This window comes from Ixodes scapularis, unplaced genomic scaffold (assembly GCF_016920785.2).
Source record: "Ixodes scapularis isolate PalLabHiFi unplaced genomic scaffold, ASM1692078v2 PGA_scaffold7__128_contigs__length_106722199, whole genome shotgun sequence".
Taxonomy (NCBI): Eukaryota; Metazoa; Arthropoda; class Arachnida; order Ixodida; family Ixodidae; genus Ixodes; species Ixodes scapularis.
In genome coordinates, this window is record NW_024609882.1 from 98,809,787 (window position 1) to 98,831,030 (window position 21,244).

Below are 21,244 nucleotides of genomic sequence, written 5' to 3' on the forward strand. Positions count from 1 at the left end.
TGTTTGTCTCGTGCTTGCGTGTGCTCGCGTTCACGCACTCTAGGATGATGATGATGATTGGGGGCTTTATGGCGCAAAATGCTACTGAGGCCAAAGTGCGCCAAACTAGGTAGTTCATTCACATTCTACATAAAATGGGACATTGTTCGTCATTATCATGGGTATTAGAGCTGGTGTAAAAAGCCAGTGCTAGAAATAAAACTGAGCACTCGTTCAAATGGGATAAGGGGGTGATTTCCTAATAACAGAACAGGGTGAAAAGGTATACAATATCTAAACAATTCAGGAAAATGATGCCGTCGTTTTTCATCAAGACCGGAACAGAGCCATAGAATGTGTAGGATGGAAACATCATCCCCGCAGTGTATACATCGGGGTGGTTCTTCTCCACAGAGGAGATATTTGTGGGTTATATAGGAATGGCCTATGCGAAGGCGACATAACAATACCTCATGAAATCGATTTTTTAAAGAGGCACTCTCCGACAGTCCAAGAATGCGCTTGGTGAAGTGAACCTTATTGTTGGATTCTTCGTCCCATTCTGTCTGCCATCTCTGGAAACTTGATGCCCTCACGACCGGTTTGATATCCTGGTAAGGTAACGAGGCTGCTAACTGCCGAAGATTCCTGGAGGAAGGAGCCATCTTATCAGCTTTTTCATTACCCCATATACCTACATGACTTGGCACCCAGCAAAGTATAATACGATGTCCGTTCTGCAATGCACGATTAATTTTTGTACGCACAAGCTGTACAAGCATATTTTTGGTGTCTGAGGGAACTAATTGCAGTGATCACACTTTAAGAGTCCACATATATAATCGATCTTACTTTTCTCTTCAGTCTAATATGGTCAATTCCTAACATCACTGCATACAGTTCTGCTGTAAAGCTACTGGCGATCGAATTAAGGCGCTTTGTTCTAGAAAAGTTTTCAGAATATACGGCACATCCAGTGAAGGATTGAGCCTTAGCTCCGTCAGTATAAAGCTGACAATAATCAGCATACTTTGTCTGCAACTCTTGAAAATCTTGCAGCATAACCACTGAAGTAACACAGTGCTTAGTATATTTCGTAAGTGACCAATCGCAACAAACCGGCAGTCTCTCCCAGGGAGCAATACAATCAACTTGTGAGAGTAGGGACATTCCATCGGGAGAAATCTGAAGAGAGGTGTGATAATCAGCAAGGCGGAGGCTTAATGGGCGTACAATGCTGGGCTTGTTTTCAAAAAGGCGAGAGAACCTTGAACGTTTTATGGAATCATATGTTGGATGGCGAGGGTTGGCTAATATTTTGTAGGCATATGTCATTCTTAGATATTGGCGTCTTTTATCCAACGACAACTCGTTGGACTAGGCGTATAAACTCAGAATGGGGGATGTACGGAAAGCGCCCGTGGCGAGTCGTAATCCAAGATGGTGCACTGGATCTAACATTTTCAGAGCCGATTGTCGCGCTGATCCATACCCTTTAGCACCATAATCAAGACGGGATCGCACAAGGGAATTGTATAGGCGCAGCAGACATCTTCTATCTGATAACCAAGTCTTCTTAGCCAATACTTTTAAGAGGTTCATACTTTTAAGGCGTTTTTTTCCTTCAGACACTTCAAGTGGGAAATGAAAGTAAGCTTCCTGTCGAAGATCACCCCCAGAAACCTGTGCTCATTTTTAACAGGCAACCGCATGGCTTTCAGTTCGAGGTCTGGATTCAAAGGCAGCCCACGGCGAAAGGAGAATGGGACAAAAACCGTTTTTTCTGGAGAAAACCTCAATCCATTTTCATTTGCCCAAGTACCAAGTTTTTTTTAGAGCCAACTGAAGCTGGCGTTCACAGGTAAAACTGTTACAGGAGGAACACGAGATTTGAAGATCGTCTACGTAAAGTGAGTATGAGATGGAAGACGGGAGAATTGTGGCAACGGAATTTATCTTGACTGCAAACAAGGTAACACTGAGGATGCCCCCTTGAGGAACTCCGTTTTCTTGAACAAATGGATCAGTCAAAGTAGAGCCCAATCGAACCTGGAATGTCCTATTCGTTAAAAAGTCTCCCATACACTTCAGCATCCGGCCCCGAATACTATAGTTGTAAAGGTCTTTAAGTATTCCATACCTCTATGTGGTGTCGTATGCTTTTTCTAGGTCAAAGAAAACCGAGACACAGTGTTGTTTATGCACGAAAGCTTCACGGATCATTGTTTTCAGGCGGACTAAGTGATCCACTGCAGATCGTTCGCGACGAAAGCCACACTGGTTATTTGCAAAAAAATTCTCTTTTTCTAAAAGGTACATTAACCGTCTGTTAATCAGTCTCTCATATGTTTTCCCCAGGCAGCTAGTGAGTGCAATGCGTTGGTAATTGGAAGGGAGCGTAGCGTCTTTGCCATGTTTCAGGAGTGGTATGGTATGAGCCCGCTTCCATGCCTGGGGAAAGCATGCCTTCTCCCACAGAGAGTTGAAAAAAAGAAGGAGTGTTCTGAGCGAGTCCCGTGACAACTTTCGAAGCATAGCATAGTGCAATGTGTCTGGCCCTGGAGCAGACATTTTTTTTTTACATCGAGAGCTTGTTCTAGCTCGCACATTGTAAAGGGCCCATTATATGGCTGCGAGTTAGACCCTCCCCCCCCCCCCCCCATAAAAATACAGCAACTCTCTGCACGAGATTTAAACTGTTTAAATTCAGCACTATAATTATGAGAGCTAGATACACTATGAAAATGCTTCGCAAGAACATTAGCAACGTCTTTGACTGACCCCAAAGGCAGATTAAATACTGGAATGGTAAAAGCCCGGTAGTCACCTTTGATTTTGCGTACACAATCCCAAACCTCTTTAGCTGTAACAAAACTACTTATAGAAGAGAGATATTTCATCCAAGATTTCTTTTTTGCCTGCTTTCTTGTCCAGCGAGCTTGCGCTTTTCGTCTCTTAAATTCAATTTTGTTGTCCACGGTGGGGTACCTACGAAAGACATCCCAGGCTCTATTTTGTCTTGTAAGTGTGGTTGAACAGTCCTTGTTCCACCATGGCTTGCACTTTTTTGGCAAATTACCGGAGGTACGTGGGATAGAGTGCTCAGCTGCACTGACTATCTGTTGAGTAACATATGTTGTAGCCTCATCAGGGGACAGAGTGGCCAATAGGGAAGCATCAAGTGTAGCAGCTAGGCTGAAACGTTCCCAGTCCGCCTTGTCAAGTTTCCACCTAGGCATACGCTTTTGTAGTGTGGGGAGGTAGACTACACTCTCTAAAACGACTGGAAAATGGTCGCTGCCAAATGGATTATGTAAAACCTTCCAAGAAAAGCAAGGAAGCAATGATGGTGATAAAATAGATAAATCAATGCAGGTGAAAGAGTTGTGTGCAGCACTAAAAAAGGTTGGGGCTTTGTTATTTAAAAGACATAAATTTGAAGACAATAAAAACCGTTCAATCACTTTTCCGCGGGAATCAACTCGTGCACTGCCCCACATGGTGTGATGAACATTAAAATCACCTAACATTAAAAAAGGTTGTGGCAGTTGAGTTAAAAGCTTCTGGAGGTCATGAATATGTACGGGGGTGTGTGGTGGAAGGTACAGTGAGACAACAGTAATGAGGCGGTCCGTAAGAACTCGTGCTGCCACAGCCTCAAGGGGCGTGTCAAGGGGGACCTGGGCACATGCCACTCCACTCTGCACAACAATGGCAACACCACCGGATGAATGAGAAGATGGGCGGTCTTTCCGGAAGAGGTGATAGTTTCGTAAAACTTGGGTATGGGTGGACGTCAAATAGGTCTCCTGTAATGCTAAAGCTATTGGGCGTAGCTCATTAAGTAAAAAGTGAACATCATCTATATTATGAAGGAGACCCCGACAGTTCCACTGCATGAAACTAAAATGACTCATCACAGACTAATTAAATTATAGTTAAAAGTGTGGGGTTCACAGCTGTGAGTGGACACAAGCTATGGTACACTCGGGGCAGTGACTCGAGGAGGTTTTTTTCTGTTGGCCCCCCTTTTCGGGGGTATGCTTTGTACCTCTCTTGGCGGGTGGAGGTGGTTCTGTTGGATCAACAAATACCTCCATGGCCTCCTCCTCCCGCTGTGAAGTGGAAGGAGTGGGCCCCTCGCTGCTCTGAGAGGGAGTGGTGTCAAGCACCACTCGGGGCTTAGGGCCAGGACGATGGGGAACCGTCCTGGCACGTGGGGCTTTGGGCAGGGCCGCTGGGGTCTGAGAACCCACAGAGGCCTCGCTGGTGGTTGGGGGGCTGGGTGAGCACTCCAAGTCCCGAAGACTGTACTGAGTGCCCACCGTTGCCTTTAGTGGCGGCGCTGCCCCCCTGGCAGCCGCCTCGGCATAGGTGCCTCCTTGGAGGAAGAAAAATCGCTTCCTTGCTTCAGGCTACGTGAGGTTTTCTTTGATTTTTAGTGTTAGGATTTTCTTTTCCTCCTGAAACTTTGGGCAGGCTTGAGAGTAAGTGGGGTGGGCACTAGAGCAGTTGACACACTTGAGAAGTGTACCCTCGCATGTGTCAGCTGGATGGTCCGTAGCTCCGCACTTTGCACATGTCGTTTTCCCACGACAGGTAACAGAGCTGTGACCAAATCGTTGGCATTTGAAACATCGTCTCGGGTTTGGTATGTAGGGGCGCACCTTGCAGTGAAGATAGCCTGCCTTGATGTTCTCGGGCAGCACAGTGGAAGCAAAAGTGAGGACTAAGTGCTTCGATGGTCTCTCCTGTCCGTCTCTGCGTATGAAGAGGCGTCGCACGGCGACTACACCCTGCCCGGAAAGGCCCTCCAAGATCTCCTCTTCGCTAGACTCCAGCAGGTCGTCCTCTGAGATGACGCCCTGGCAGCTGTTCAAGGTGCGATGTGCGGTGGCAGATACTTTGTAGTCCAAGATCTTGTTTAAGTCTAAAAGAACAACACTTTGCACTTCGTTTTCCACCTCAACGAGCAAGTCGCCAGATGCTAGTTTCTTTGCTTTGAAGTTTTTACCAATTAGGTTTTCTAAAGTCTTTGAAATAAGAAATGGTGAAAGTTTGGCAAGTGGTTTTCCATTTTCTGAGTGAATTACCAGAAAGCGGCTGAAGCTATTCTGGGCAGCAGCTGATGTCTCTTTACTAAATACTTCGGTCCGGACCCTTTTCAGGGTCCGATCGGGGGAGGTTTTTTGCTTGGAACCCATATGAAGGGCAAAAACTTCGGCATCCGTAGCGCACCACCCACCGCGGAGTCCAACAAGGGGATAGGTAACATCTCATAACAGGTCTGGCTTGTCTGAGTATGTTACTCTACCAGTGCTACTAGGAAGCTATAACCAAGTGTGGATCAAGAGAGAGTTCTGCGGCCACCCAAGGTTAGCCCTTGTTGCCAAAGAAGGTGAAAACGAAGAATAGGAGAAAGGAGGAAAGAGAAAGAAAAGAGGGGATAGTAGAAGAAATGGCGCCTGACTGAATCATCCTGGTCGGGCCAAGCCAGGACACCCGTCTACGGGAAGCGGGGGCCGAAGTGGTGTATTGCCTCACCCGGGGGGCCCCGAAGGGTCCAAACCTACCCCGGGTTCGACTCAACCGCCAGGATGCCCTTTTCCCCGGACACGGGAAAGCCACGCACGGCCAGACATGGGCGGGCGAACCCGCACGGCTCGGGGTCCGTGGAGACGCCACTCTCCAAACACCTGCTTTCACAGGTGCCCCCGCGGGGACGCACTCTAGGAGGCGATGGGAATTATCGGCGCATAAGCCGGCGACGATTCTGCTACGCACAGCGCGGGGAAGGATAAAGGCAGCTCATAATTGCCGTTTAAAGAAAACAAATAAAATGTCTTATTGGAGATTATTTTGGTCAGAATTATTGTTGACCTGCTCCACTCCCTCTGACAAGTGCACGCGTTTCCGCGTGACTGTTTCTTGACCCTCGTTATCGATTTGTCGATTTCTTGTCGAAGTGATATTGCCACTTTTGAAGAATGATTGCGCGGTTCTCCATTTGTTTCTACTTATTCTTTTTTTTTTCTTATTTGGTCAGGGTTCTCACGCGTGTGTTCGGCTAGGGTGATTTGTTCAGGCAGTAAAATATTGCATGTGCTGCGTGCGGTTTGTGCGCTTGCATACCGAAGATGTTATCTAACAACAGGCCTCCTTTCTGTTAAATTTTTGCTTTTCATTTCACCGATTTCACGCGGAGAACTAGCGGTTGAGAAGTGTCGCACTTTCGACAGAAAGAGACTTCCACAGCACGATTTGAAGGGCTTGTTCACGGATGATCTCAGCAACGACGAAGACAATATACCCCTCGGCGAAGCTGCTAAAACCTGCCAGCACTGACGAACATGGTGCACAGACCTCGCTACCAGTGGCAGGATCGGCAGACGCAGCGCAACGGTATACTGTCGACGAGTTCAGATCTGTCATGACCTTCCTGCTTCAGTGTCAACGGCACCAGATGCTGCACCTAAGCCGCCCTCCTGTGACAACCATTCCACCTCCCAAGGATCATTTGTGGCTCTCGCTTACTATTCCGAAGTATGCAGGCTTTCCGGAGAAGTCGGTGACAACGTTCACCTCTGAGATGCAAGACTATAAAGCAGTGTCGGGAAGAGAAGACGAGGTATCGCTCGACTGCCTTCTGCCGGTTGCACTGAGAGACAAGGCATCACTGTCGAGACAAATATAAATCAAATTCACAAGCACGTCAGATTTCGTAGCGCGATTCAGGACGGAGTTTCTTCCTCTGGATGAAAGTACGCGGATCAGAGACGAGCTGCGCGCGCACAGACAGCACCCGGAAAAGTCACTCATCGAGTTCGTAAGAGCTCTCCAAGGGCTGTACGACATCGCCAACGTCACTGCACCAGACGCGGCGAACGTCGAACACGCCATCCGCCAAAGCTACCCGCGTTTCTATCCCCCATCTCAGGAGACGCATCTTTAAGAACTTGAACGAGATGGCCCGGGAGGTAACTACCATCCAGGCCGACATCCCCGCGGAACTGAGATACCGCCCCGTTTTCGGCATAACATGACCCAGGAACCATCATTTGCATGGTCTCGAAACTCACGTGTACATAAAGTCAGAAGAGAGCCAGGCGAATCCAACTAGGCGTCTGTCCCCCGTGTTCTTGATCCCCATGTATACAAAACACGCAGACGCAACGGTTATGAGGGCACACATTCACAACGTTACAACCCCTCCAGCAGTCAAGATGGAACCCTGGCCTCTGGCAGGGTGACGCAGAGCTTGGGACACCGCACGAAGCAGACGGGACAGTCCGTTGCTTCCGATGCGGCTAGTCAGGACACCGGGACTGCAGCGAAGAGCGCCGCCCGCCTCATAAACAGGAAAACGGCTACAGCCGGCGGTGGTAAGAGATTTCTACTCTCCGCTGCGCCGAAAGCACGATCCACAAGATCGAGCCGCCGCAGCCGCCTCTGGGCCTCCCGGAGGCTCACACGGACTCCGGGGACTGACGCTTTTCTGTCGATTCTCGGTTGCCTTTCATCAGTTTTTCTCGGTCATGAGACTCCCTGCGTGTCTGCTTTTGCATTAATCCCCGGGCTGCCAGCTCACACTGTTCTCGGTCATGATACTCACGGCCTGTCTGCTTCTGTATCGATCCCCGGGCGGCTAACTAACACTGTTCTCGGTCATGAGACTCATGGTTTGTCTGTTTTTTCATTGATCCCCGGGTTTCCAGCTTACACTGTTGTCGGTCATAAGCTACCCGGAGCGATTGCATTTCAGTTTAACCCTAATGCGACTCCCATTCAACCAAACGCCGGCCCTCCAGATTCCTGTCCGATCCCAAGGGTCACAGCCGGTTTGAATTTGTGAACACCAAGGATGGTCGCCCTAGATAGCCGGGGGCCCGTCGACACGCACTAGGCGACGGGGGTAGGAACACCCTCCCTAACCGAAAAACCGGCAGCGCTCATCCCAGCTGTTAGTGGAATCAAACCTACACCCAAATCGCTTGAGCCTCGTACGACTGTGAATGTTCTAGGGACCCTAGTGGCCACTCTTTTAGATACAGGTGCAAACGTATGTTTTTATTCGAGATGGTCGACGCAGCGCACTTGAGCTAGCATCTGGGCACGTCCTTCGAAGTGGACCTAGAAAGGAGGAGCCTTCATAAATGTGCCAGTTGGGGCACGCCATAGCTACCGCGTCGCGTCCTCATGAAACCGGTTGAGTTCAGCCCAGTAAAGTGTAAACCAAATCACGACCTTCAAAACGAAAGACGGCTGCATGCACCAGGACAATAAATGCCAACCCGTTCAAAATTACGCGGAAATCGCTGCTATCGCTACCCCGATTCTTGGCGAAATGCGTTAGCATTTCGCTAAGGTGTTTGTTGTCTTCGTAGAGCCAGTTTGTTCTCTCGGCCTCGGCGCTTTTGAATGCACCCACCACACCTTCCTTTGATCGCCGCCAACGGTCCGCGTACTGTGGTTTTCGGTAAGCCTCCTCCCGAGTGTCGGCGGTTTCGAATGCAGCCGCCTTATCTTTGAAAAACGAGAGCGCGTAAACAGCGGCTGGTCATTGGAAGCGTGCGAGAAGACTTTTTCCGTCTTACGTAAGAGGGAAAGTTGACGTAACAGGTGAACGAACGGAACGAAAGTGCTCCAAACCATTCCAGTCCAAACCAAAGACGCGGCTGCATAAACCGCCGCGTCCTTGCATGGTTAATGCGAACGCGTTAAAAGAAAACCTTCGTACAACGTCTATCTATCGATTTGTATTATATAAATACAAGCAGAAGAAAAATAACATCACCATTTATTGTTCGGACAGATATGGGACTCGGTATCTTATCGCCAAAACATAATGGAAAGTTACCAAGCCTTGCTTTACATTGAGAACCATCAACCTTGGTCATCGAGTGCGGGAACTAGTCCAGTTTACTAGAACTCACTGCAGAATAAAGGTATTTTCTCCTGACGTTTGCAATCCTACTCGCGCCCGCTCTATTGATAACATCTCGTTTTAAGGCCAGCGGACTCAGATCTACTCGACCAAGATTCGGAAGCCAAGCGGCAAAGGCGTGAGCTCACCCGGCGGTAGCTCCTCAGCTTGGCTCCGGGGAACGTGGCCTCGACGGCGTCCCTGAGGTCCTTCGGGGCCGTCCCCTTCCTGCGGGGCAGCTTGACGGCCAGCCTGTGTCCTCGTGCGAACCGGTCCCGCAGATGCTGCAGCGAGCCCAGGCACCTGAGCTGGCCGTCCGATAGGATGCCGATCCGATCGCACACCCGCTCGCAGTCCGCCAGGCTGCGCTCCAGTACACGCCGGAAATGAAAGAATCAAGGGGCCAGATTTATGAAAACGCAATTCGAAAGTAGCTCGTGGACACCATTATGGCGGCCGAGATGGAGAGCTGTGGTGATCGCTTGCCACTTTTATATGGACCAAGAGCGGTTGTACACTCTTATGTGTGCCTATTTCCATGGTACCATCTGTAAGCTGGCAGCAGTGCCAGGACGGCATAGAACGGATAATTCGTTGTAAATTAGATTCCTAATAAAACGGAGCGGGAAAGATATCTAAATTATAAAACAATATCTTTCCATTCAAGGTGAACATTTACAATAAATTGCCCAATCGGCCACTTTTTGTTGGCGTCTTCTCTTCATTCCCGGTGTTGTAAGGTGGTGCTGTTTACCGAATGCAGGCTGTGCCGCATTTGATCGCTTGATGTTACCACTTTTTTTTTGTACTCACCATAACGTAATTAACGAGACACGCAGACGCGCGATATTTGTTTTTTTAAACAAGTGAACAAGGTTTCCGGCCGAAGCGTGTTTTTACGGAGAAGCTCGTACGAAGAGCGCAAATGAAGCCTCATGGCAAGTCATTAAAATCATGTCGTGTAACACCTGAGACTATGGTGCAGAAAAAAAAAAAAACTGATAGTCGAAGGAACAGACACAGAAGGAAACGTCTCAAAGTCACTAAAGCCGATCTTTTTTTTCTGAACTTCACGCCTTGAACAAGCCGGGCAGATCAAGCCTCCGCAATACGCAAGCTAAGAGTTGAGTCCCCCGCTTTTAAGGCATAATAACGGAATCTAAATTAGATCTTGTGTTCGTTTCTTACGTGGGACAAACACCAAATTACTGCTGGTGGCAGTGAATCGAGCAGTGTTGGCTATGACGTACCATGACGACTACCGAGGACGGCGGCGAAACGATGGCTGGGGTTATTGGCGGTAAACAACAATTTTGAAGACTAAAAAACCAACACCGCGTGTTGAAGCATATAAACGCCAACCCGTGCGAACGTAAGCGAATCTGCGAGAAGGCATCCGAGGCGACATCGGTGTACACGTGAAACAAAGGCGGATGTGCACCTAAGCCTCGAGCCCCTCCTCGTCCTCCTCTCTGCCACATACACCGGGGTATAGTGAGGAATCAGAAAAGAAAGCCTCCGTCACGTGTGTCTAGTTTCCGGCGACGGCTCATTTGTGAAGTGCTTAAAAAAAATGCCAATCAGGCGCCCCAGATTCGCCAGATTGCTTTAGTGTGTTAGGAAACCACTATACGCAGCCGAGGAAGTGCCACTCGCCTCTGGCACGAGAGGACTAGGGTGGTGTCAGAGCAGCGCTTGACGGCCCCCAGGAGGCTGAGCACGGCTCTGCGGGACTCCGCGTCCGTTCCAGCCGTGGGCTCGTCCAGAAGGACCAGTCGGGGCAGGCCCATGACGGAGATGGCCACCGATAGCTTGCGCTTGTTGCTCTCGCTGCAAGAAACCCTCTCAGTTTGAGGCAACTAATCGCTCCCAGTTTTAAGTGTGGCGTGACATCGGAAGCTGTATGATGTACAACTGCTTGTACATCATAAAAAAGACAGTCTGCATACAAATTCGGACACGACTCACCGCGAGACTCGTACTTCGAATGCCGCCTGGCAATGAGTTTTTAACTTGTTTAATGCTTATAAAATAACCAAGTGGTTCCGAATGATATCTGGAGCGGAATATCCACTTGAGCTCTCGTGAGTCACGAGCTCCAGTCTTCCGGTTTCGTGGCGGCCTATAGGCCATAGGCCGCTACAGGAGCTCCCCTCCTAGGAAAGTAGGCGGCAGAGAGGCGTAGCCCATGTGACCTGACGACGGCGGTACTTGTGTGTAGTGCTGGGCCGAGGAAATGCAGACAGTTGGCGAGCAGAAATATGACGAAATGGATGGGACTTGGTGGTTGTTCACAAGTGGGCACGTTTAGTCGGTCAAGAGGTACCGTGTCTGTTGACCGACTTAAACCTGCCCACTTGTCAACAACCACCAAGCCCCGTTCATTTTGTCGTGGACTTAGGTAGTCCAAAACGTACTGTGTCTGTTGGGCTACCTAAGCTCACGACAGAATTCTTGTCTCATCTTTCCATGACTTGAAAGTGTCCGTTTACCATCTTGAGTTTGGTCGATCGCTGCGTTAGTCAGCCGTCGGTTGCTTTGAGCGAAAAAAAAAGTTGCCTTTCGCGATCATTTGACTGTGACTGAACTTTATTCCCCCTGGTGCCGGTGTCCCTTGTCATGAATGAATCTTTCTCCATCTTTCCTTCTTCATAGTTGTGAGTACGCGCCTGTCTGTGCTGTGTTCCTACCTATTGTTGTGAGTACGCGCCTGTTGTTGCGTGGGCCTATGTTGTGCTCCTTCCTAGAGTTGTGAGTACGTGCTTTTCTGTGTTCTGTGTTTCTCCCTATTTTGCCCTTGTTTCATTCGCGCGATCTTTCAGTATGTTCTCTGCGGAGGAGTTGGTAGCTGCAGGCAAATCAAGATATTGTTTTGTTGAAACTTACGATTGATGCAACTCTGCTACCAGCGCTTTGGCAACTTCCTTAATGGAGCCTGCCAGCTGCGCCAGGGCGCGCAACTGGAGGTCTGGCGCCATGGCAAGCGCGATGCGAACATCGGTCGGTGGTCGTTGAAGAAATATTTCCTTCAGAAGTGACGCGTTGAATAATGCTGCCTCTCACCGAAGAGCTGTTGGAGGCGTCTGAGCAGCCGCAAAGTTTTGCGGTCACTGAATTCTTCGCTCGTTAACTGTTGGTGTAGGCGGCGATTTTCAGATTCGGACGTGCACTTCACCAGTTCCAACTTTAAGGTGATGTAAGGTTCGTTCGGTGCGGAACGAGGACGAAGCCCCGTACTTCGGTCGCGATTTTGGCTAGCGGCGGCGACGTAGTCCACTACGCCGCCGCCGCTTTTCCACATGAAAAAAAAAAAAAAACACACACACAAAAAAAAAAACACGCGGATTTGTAATGTGATGCGATACGTGGAAAACTGGCTTTCTACTTCAGCAAGCCATACCTCCGTATCGGCGGTCTATTAATTTGGAAGACGGATGTGTACAAATGAGATTTCGCCTGTCGTGGAGGTTTCGTTTTAACTCGTGACGGTGCACTAAAGGCGAAGGTGCTTCGCCTTTAGTCATCTGGGCCCGTTTGCTCGAAGCTGGTTAACTAACCGCGGTTAACCGGATTTCCCTACGAGGGGGAATTTTAGGTCACGTGACCTGCAGAGTAGGGACGCCGGAGTAAAATAGTACCTAGCATCAGACAATATGTCCAATATGGCTGCTACGGCCGCTCGTCACGCTTGGGAACATTTATTTTTACGAAGATGCGTCATCCTCGTGTCACGAAAAGGACATTTCAACACAAAGTCTACTGTCGGAGTTGACGGCGAGCATGCTGTGGGAGCAGGGCCACGCCTGACTGGTTTCGTCGAGTTTGAATAACATCACGCACCGCCCTCTGAAGTGGACTTGTTTTATTGAATGCTACAGTCAGCGGGATCTTCAAAACGTATATCCTAGGTAAGTGCCGCGATGTTTCACGAGAAAGTTATGAGATTGTACCGCTATCAAAATTTCATGTCAGCAGAACTTGCGTTGTAATCAACGTCCAGCTTTCTTTTCTTTTTTTCACTTTTAAAACCTACCTCGAGCCCCAATCGCATGTTAGTGCAACAAATCTCTCTCCGAAAAACGGCCTCTAATCGCGGAGTCTGGTTTATAGTACAGTTCGTCGTGTTTTGTATTTGCAGCGCATCCACAACACCGACGACCCCCTTTAGCGACGGTTCAACGAAGGCAAGATGCAAACTAAAAACTTCCCTCAGAAGCAAAGATCCGTTACTGCCGTTACCTCAACAGAAGCTGCCGGCACGGATGCCGGCACGGCATTCGATCGAACTTCGGTACTGTCGTCTGCGAACTTGTACAACTGGAAAAAAAACAAAGCTTCTATCGGAAAAGAAGTGTGCAAATTTTCTCTTGCGCTTGTCTTTCTTCAATTTATTTTGTTTCAGATAACTAGATGTCTTATTAGGATTATAAAGAGAGACATAATTACGTAGCAGACGATCACAACCAATCTGAAATCTAAAATGAGTCAGGCGAATGCAAGCATCACCATGAAACGGCAGAGGAATTGGTCATTGGATGAACAATTAGAACTAATTCGGGCAGTGGGGGAGAGGAAACATCAAATTATGGGCAAGTTCAGTGCTACGGTCACGACCCAAACAAAAAGGCAGGCATGGGACGAAATTTACAGAGCCATGGGCTGTTTGCGCACCCCAGACCAGCTACAACAGTGCTGGAGAAACCTCCTAAAAAAGACTAGACAACTCTACAGCTTATTCAAGAAGCATGAACAGCGCACCGGTAAGTTCATTGTGTTCTTAAGTTCAAAAGATATTGCATTGCTTTAGTGATAATACATGAGCAACCAAACCTAGAAACGTGAATGTGGACATTTGTATATTCGTTCACCTTTGCCCTCTGCTGGGAGTCGACTTTTCACCTTCCTTGAACAGCAGCAAAAGCAGTGTTACAGCATCAGAAAACAATTTATTCCAGTTTATGTACAAGTTCTGCACAGGCTGTATGGAACTTGTAAAACAGTTTAGTGGAAGACCCAAAACTTCGGACAAAATATTAAAGCAGATTATAAGAGAGCACGATGGTAGAGGCCGACAGGCCAAACTGTAAGAAAGTAAAAATTGCACAATTACACAGTCCACAGTTTCAGCAGTGTTATCTAGCAGTTAATGAATGTTTAAAAGAATGTCTCATGCAGTATTTGTTTATTTTAATTTTCCCATGAAAGTTCCATTTACATTCTTGGTTGAACAGTGAACCCCACCTCCTCTGTTTTTGCTCGTAACTCGAGTAAGTAAGAGTCGAGACGAAATTACTACGCCTTAATTCATAGGTGCTGGGCCAAACCCCCACGTCCTGACGCCCCTCGTCGAGGCCGTCCTCGAAGTGATCGGCGAGGACTCGCCCAACCTGTGCGGGTTGGAGGCCACCATAGGTGACACGGAAGAGTAGGTGACTGGTTTCTAGACCCGATTGTGTGAAGAGTAAATGGTTTTAAGGAACCGGTCACAGTAATGCAGAACTGTCGTTCCAGGCGAGGTTCTAAAAGACGAGGACAAATGATGATAAGAAGATGGGCATGTTGCCATTTGAATGGCATTACTGCCGAGTACTTTTATATAAAGACCAGAGGCCGGATGCCCGAAACTTTCTTACAACAAAGTTACAAACTTTTGAGTATTCCCGAAGCAAAATGTTTGTAAGTTTGCGCAAGTTCTGACGAAATCCGTAGCTTGCGCAAAACTTACGATCTTTGTGCTTCGGGAATACTTAAAAGTTCGTAAATTTGTCATAAGATAAATCTACTAACTTTTTTGTCGTAAGAAAGTTCCGGGAATCTGGCTTCAGTTCTATTTCAACAACAAAAGCTCAAAGGCGGTTCGAAATATAAGTCACGAAACCGTCTTCCAGAGTGTACTCTAAGATCTGACGAGGCACCAGCGCTACCACATTTCTAATTATTTTCAACAAGGCTGAAACAGTTTCACCGAAGCTACAAATTCATGCAATAACACGGCATGCAATGAGAAATCAGGTGGTAAAGCTGTTTATTACCATCTTATAGAAATTAAATGCAACAAAGTGGCAATGGATTTTCTTTAATGCTAACTGTAGCACGCTTTCAATATGCAAATTAAAAGATCACACACAGTACAACCATCCTGTTGCTTGTTTTACCAACTTAGGAAAATTGGCTCAAACATTAACTTCATTCTGGTCAAGAAGTTAACTACCCCCATGATGGTAACCTGTGTGAGTGAAATCAATACCAGTGAAGCTATGTGCTGTAATGTTTGAAGTTGTCCTATAAATGTGCAGTGCATTGTGGTTTGACTGGATATGTGACCACTAAATTTATGAACTGTTAATCGCATAGCTACACAGCTGCATTCTAACCTTTAGAATGCAGCTGTGTGCTCTTCACAACCAAATGCACATTTTCCTACACCATGTACTGGGCAATTGTGCAAGAAGTAACAACACTGCGCTCCGACCTCAAGCCTGTGCGTCAGTGTATAAACCAACTTGGCTCGCAAACTTTGTCCTCTGTACCAACCCGTATGAATGAATTTTGGCACAGCATCGGTGTCTTTATCAGGGTTACAAACTTTGCACAGTGTGTTCTCTTTGCCCATGCTGACAAGAACAAAACCTGACCACTTTTTACACATGAATTTGTCGCAGTGACAGCTCCAGGGGAATAGATCCACAGCCTGGTCCCTCTGGGAGCGGAGCAAGTGCGGCAGTGCTGCACGAGAGTCGGCCGCTGGAGGCGGTGCAGCGGGCTCCAACAAATGTGCCATACAGCCGACGTTGGTGCCGGGAGGCTTCACAGCGCTTCTTGCAGGAGACAGAAAGGCAGCAGCAGCTCGAGGGAGCTAATCTCCTGCTGGAGAAGGAGAGCACAGAAATGGTTAAGCAAGCTGCCACGGCAACAATTGCAGCAGCAACTGCTGCCGAGGAGTTCTACCAGCAGTCAAAAAAATTACTAGAGGACCCAAAAAAATTTAATTCAACTGGAAACACAGCGTGCAGAATTGGAAATCAAATTGCTAAAAAAACAATTAGGAGAAGAGTAAACATTGACATATTACGCTGTTTTTAATTTTCATTTTGAATGTATATATATATATGACAAAGCCAACACAGCTGCTGATAAATAAAATCCATTTTACTTGCAACTGTATATTTCTAGATTCAGATCTGCTATACTCTGTCTCGTCCTACGATGGACTAAAGCCCAATGCTACACGCCGCCGGGTCCAATCACGAGCCTGTTTGAAACCATGTGGTATATTTGCTCCGTCAAACATATCGGTGCGCCGAAACGTGTCATGCGAAGACAAGTTTTTCATCTGCTTATCGAGAACTAACGGCGGCTCCGCCTGCTTGCAGGGTTTTTGCTCTAGTTCCTTGTCACAGCACGAATAGTTGCGACGCTCAAGAAATCTTGACTGCTGATCCATCTCCGTGTGCTCTGTCCGTACCGCCGTCAGCCTCGTATGCGCCTCAGTTGCCGCTAAGACTAAAAGCCTGCCTTGCATGTACTCATCGGAAGATCGTCTGGCTAATTTTATCATTTGCCTAATTTATCTTCGTATCTCCCTGAACCATAGCCTATGGTATTCGTGTTCCCGCTGCGCCGGGGTAATCGGCAGCAGTAGTCAAGCGTAATATGTGGGGATGGCGTGGGCGAAAATTCCACTCTCTTCCAACCTAACGCAGAAACAACATTTGGTATTCCAATGTTTGACCAATTAAAAACAAGCAGAATGCACTGGTACTCAAGACCATGCAAAGCAGCATGTGCAATATATTGGTATACTTACGCTCAACCGAAGAACTGGCTGACGATGGCATCCCGAGCCTCGTTGCTTTCATCACGGCCCGCTGCCACGGGCTCGACGGGAACCTCTTCGGGGAGGACAGTCCTTGGCATGCTGCAGGGGTATGTCTTGGCCAGGTTGTGCAGGACACAGCAGGCAACAGTGATGTCGCAGCATCTCTCTGGCTGCATCCTCAACTCAGCATGGAGGCAATGAAATCTCCGCTTGAGCTGGCCTATTGTCCTGCACAGTGTATAAATAGAGCAAGATCTGTTATCCTTTTGAAGTGGTTTATAAGAACATCTAATGAGATCGGCATGCAATGTCTATCATCGCTCCAGCCCATCGAAAACATGGTATTATTCCTAATAGTTAATATTTTTGTTGGAATATTTTAACATAGTAATGAAATGCAGATTTCGTTAAAGATTTCAGTGATGTGATTGGTCTGAGTCATTTTGGAGCAGCCCTTGGAGCAGTCAAAAGTCAATTATGGTGGAACAAAAAGAACTTTTGTAGCATAAGCGCACATTCATTTTTATTGATACCAATGCAAACATCACGTCAAGATTAATTTTTCGGCCTGTCCAACTAAAGGGCAAAGTCTACGTTGCCTTCTCACATACGTTCAAACCTTTGTTAGCATCAACTGCGCAGCAAGAGTTCCCTCAAACACAAAACTATAGCGTTCAGTTGCGTGGAGAAGCACCATGACAGGGTAACAAAAAGGTGAGTGATGAAGGACAGCACAAACTCCTTTAAATGGTTATTTTAGGTACTGAATGCCACTAAATTAGTACAATAACATTGGTCACATAAACTGATGTTTCCTTCAAGTTCTAGAGGTTGTAATAAAACTGCAATTTATAAATGAGATAAAAAAACAAAGCAATTATCATTTGATTATCAACATAAATTACATTTTATCTGTAGAACTTCAGAGCAAAAACGGCATGTGAACGAAACTTAAAAACAAACCCGCCGAACTCATTCAGGCTCTTCCTGAGATTTCATCCACTGCTCCTGTCAATTTAGTTCTAATCTACTCGCACCTACAGAAAATTGATAGCTAAACAAATGAGTTGGCATAAATAAATAAACATGCATAAGAGCATATATAAATGCTCTTGCAATACCAAAGTACCCTTACTAAATCTCGAAATTGGAAAAGGTGCCGCCGGGATCTTGTAATCCATCATATTTACGAGCCGAAGTTGTGTTCAGGAATTGTGTTGAGTCTCACTTTGGAGGAGAGCTTTCTCCTTAACACAGGGTCCGCTGCAGAGAAGCAAGACATACAAAGTTGCGATGCCTACTCCGTGGTGTTTGCTTCTTTGCAGTACACCGGTGCGTGGTGAAAAGCGCATTCAACGACACTATAGTCCGTTGCAACCTAAGAACGAAGGGCGAGGGTAAGACGGGTTGGGGAGGAGGAAGCAGGCGGAACGCTAAAGAGAGAAGGAGGTTTCCCCCTCTCTTCTCTAGCGTTCCGTCTGCTTCCTCCTCCCCGGCCTGTCTTACCCTCGCCCTTCGTTCTTAGGTTGCAACGGACTATAGCTAACCCTCCAGAATGAACAGACGACTGACATAAAAATTATTGCGAAACTTCCAGATATTGCCTGTCATTCATACGAAATGTGATGGAATGGTATCGTATACGAGACTATAATCAAAAGTTTTGAAAACCTGAAAACTTGCGTAAGCATATCGTGACGGTCCGGCCGGGCAGCGAAGCCCGAGCTATTATATTTTCAGTATTATTAAAATGAAAATAAGTTTTGGTGCTACGTTAGTGCAAATTTCTCACATTTTTGTTAAATGTAGCAGGACGTAGCAGGGTAATCACTTTGGCGCAAATGGCGCAGCAATCCCATCACAGATACAATGAAAATGTTCTTCGCAAAAACTTGCAAGGAAAATTGCAGTTTGAGATAAGCAGTATTTAATAAGATATGCTTGAATAAGTCTGTACACAAACTGTCTAAAAACAAAACCTGCCTAAGCCAGTGTTTTTTTTTTCACATTGCAAGCTGTTTTTTTTTTTCTAAGAATTGCTTTACATTTAGGCAATATAGAGTAACAAAAAAAATTAACTGCTATTGTTTGAAATGTGTAAACAGCTAGTAAAAACCTGTAGGTTAATAAACCCAGTCATACAGGAAGGATATGTTTCAGAGAAGTTCTAACTTCTATTCTGGAGTTTATACAGAAAAGAGCAAATGAAATATAACAATTATTGTGACATATAGAGTTAACTGGCTAATGGTTGAATTTTGTGAATTGATGTTCTTCATTCCCACAATGCTGGCTAACCTTAGAATAAACATTTCAGGCTATGGCAGTAGGTTATAGCCCGTAGTATAAATAAGGTATAGTAGAGATACGCCTTCCTCTCCTTGCTTCTGAGCAGCCGTAGCCTACTATGCAAAAACATAAAAATGGCAACAAATGTAAAGCTCAGGCACAACCACATAAAAAAGGTTAGGTGCCTCAAGGTACCGAAACACTGATCCGTCGAACCAGGACGCATAGCCTGGCTTTACCGTTCCACGATGCTCCTCGTTGTGCTATGTGACGCATTGTAGGCGACCTCCGCTGCTGATGACGGAGACAGGAAGGGCGTCATCAGCCATGGCTTGCAGGTGTAGCCGCTGTCTCCAAGCAGTAGGCCCTCGTAAACGCCATCGGCCAGCTTGCCTGACAACGAGCCCTCGGTGAATATCCTAGAGTCGTGGGTGCTTCCAGGCCATTTTGCAACCACATTGCGGATACGGTAAAAGACGTCAACCACTAACTGTACATTTATTGAATGGTACAGATGGCGGTTAATGTACACCTCCTCATGCACTTGTGGTGCCTGTATCCGAATGTGAGTGCCATCAACAGCACCCACGACCGAAGGAAACCCACCGATCTCAAAGAAGGCCTGTTGTACGGCATGACCCTCAGCTTCACCTGGCCACCTGCATTGTAGATGGATTTGAGTGAGTCTGTAGCACTATGACATTAACAGTGACAGTTTTGTTGTTATGATCACATGCTTCAAAATAACACAGCTATCATTCATCGTCATCAATAGTGAGCAATAAAAGCCTCGTCTGCACAATGACAGTACTCAGTAGCCGCAAGACTAGCTCAGTAGCAACAAGTGCATAGTTGGGAGTGCAGAAACCAGGCTGTTTGTAAATGTCTGCACTCCTACTTTATTTGTAGATTAGTTGAATTTGCACCTGCACCAATAATAGGTACTAAGGGAGTCATTTTGTACACTCCAGTTGGTTCGTGTAATTTTACTGCCCAGTTCACTGGTCTGCATGTCACGCTCATTACCAAAAAACAAATATCGAGTGCTGAAGCAACACTTAATGATCCTTTAGGGAGGTACCAGTATACGTGGGGATCGATGCGCTGGCAGATATTCAGGCTAGCAAGCCTACAGCTTAGGAAACAAAAACGAAAGGGTCATTGCGCAGGTGGTGCGCCGTAAATAAATTGCAGAATAGGTGTGCGGAGAAGACCACCTTTAACGAATTCGGGGGTTTCAGCGAACACAATTCACGCACCGAAATTTATATACAAAGGGTTTCTGAAATAATGGTGATTGCTCATCGAGCAATCTAGGCCCAGGCTTTTTTTCTCGGAAAACTGGCCTGCACATGCGCCTAATATCGGGACGCACCAGAGATGCTCCAGACCACTTACCCTATGAAGTCTTGGGCACGACGTACCAAGGCCTGAGTCACCCGCCTCACAGTCCGCGAAGCAGTGGAGACGTGCACACGGATGTAGTCCCCTGCGGTGATGAGGAAGTTCCCCGTGGCGTAGAACTGTAAGGCGACAATGACCTGCTGCTCTGCAGAGAGGGCGCGGCTGCGACGCGTCGGCCGCTCCAAGTCCGGGCGCAGTGTGTCGGCGAGGAACACAATGCCCGCGCGACCGAATCGAAAGCGCTCCTGCAGTTCGTCCTCATCGAACTCCTCCAAAGGGTTCAAGCGGTCACGGAACACACGCTGCCGTCCCATCATCACAACAGCGTACTGGGCGAACACGCGCTCTCTTCGATGTCGGCGTCGCGTCACAGTCGACATTGCGTCCCTTATCTTCACCAATCCGTCCGCAAATCAGTTGTCAGTCAGTCCGGTAGTCAGTCGGCCAGCGAGTCGGAGGGTCGGTTGGGCAAACGGCAGGAGAAGACAAACAGTGAAAATCAGGTGATAACTAAAGCGCGGGAAACGTGCGTCGCAAAACACGGAGAACAAAACAACCAAAAACAACGAATCTATAAAGACCGTTGCCAGACCCGAAATCAACGCTGCAAACTTATGCTGTGTTTGGCGGCACAATAGATGCATCAAGATATTTATTATTTTTTTAAAGTACATATATATTTTCATGCATAAAAAGAAACATTGTGATACGATGTTGTTTTTATTTTTCTTAATGAAGACAAAACTAGCAAAAACGTTTCTTAAAAGGCTATTGTTTGCTTCGACCGGAAGGTGGCGGGAGCTACCGCATAATAATAAAACACGGAGAAA

General features: G+C 47.1%; 1 protein-coding gene across 1 annotated transcript; it reads right to left on the reverse strand.

Moving 5' to 3' along the window:
- Positions 1-19,245: 19,245 nt before the first annotated feature.
- Positions 19,246-20,850, reverse strand: LOC121833254 (putative nuclease HARBI1). Its single transcript, XM_042286394.1, has 2 exons — positions 20,409-20,850; positions 19,246-19,669 (listed from the first exon to the last, which is right to left on the reverse strand). The coding sequence occupies exons 1-2, from the start codon at positions 20,792-20,794 to the stop codon at positions 19,246-19,248; spliced, it is 810 nt and encodes a 269-aa protein (XP_042142328.1). The 5' UTR covers positions 20,795-20,850.
- Between the last annotated feature and the right edge of the window lie 394 nt (positions 20,851-21,244).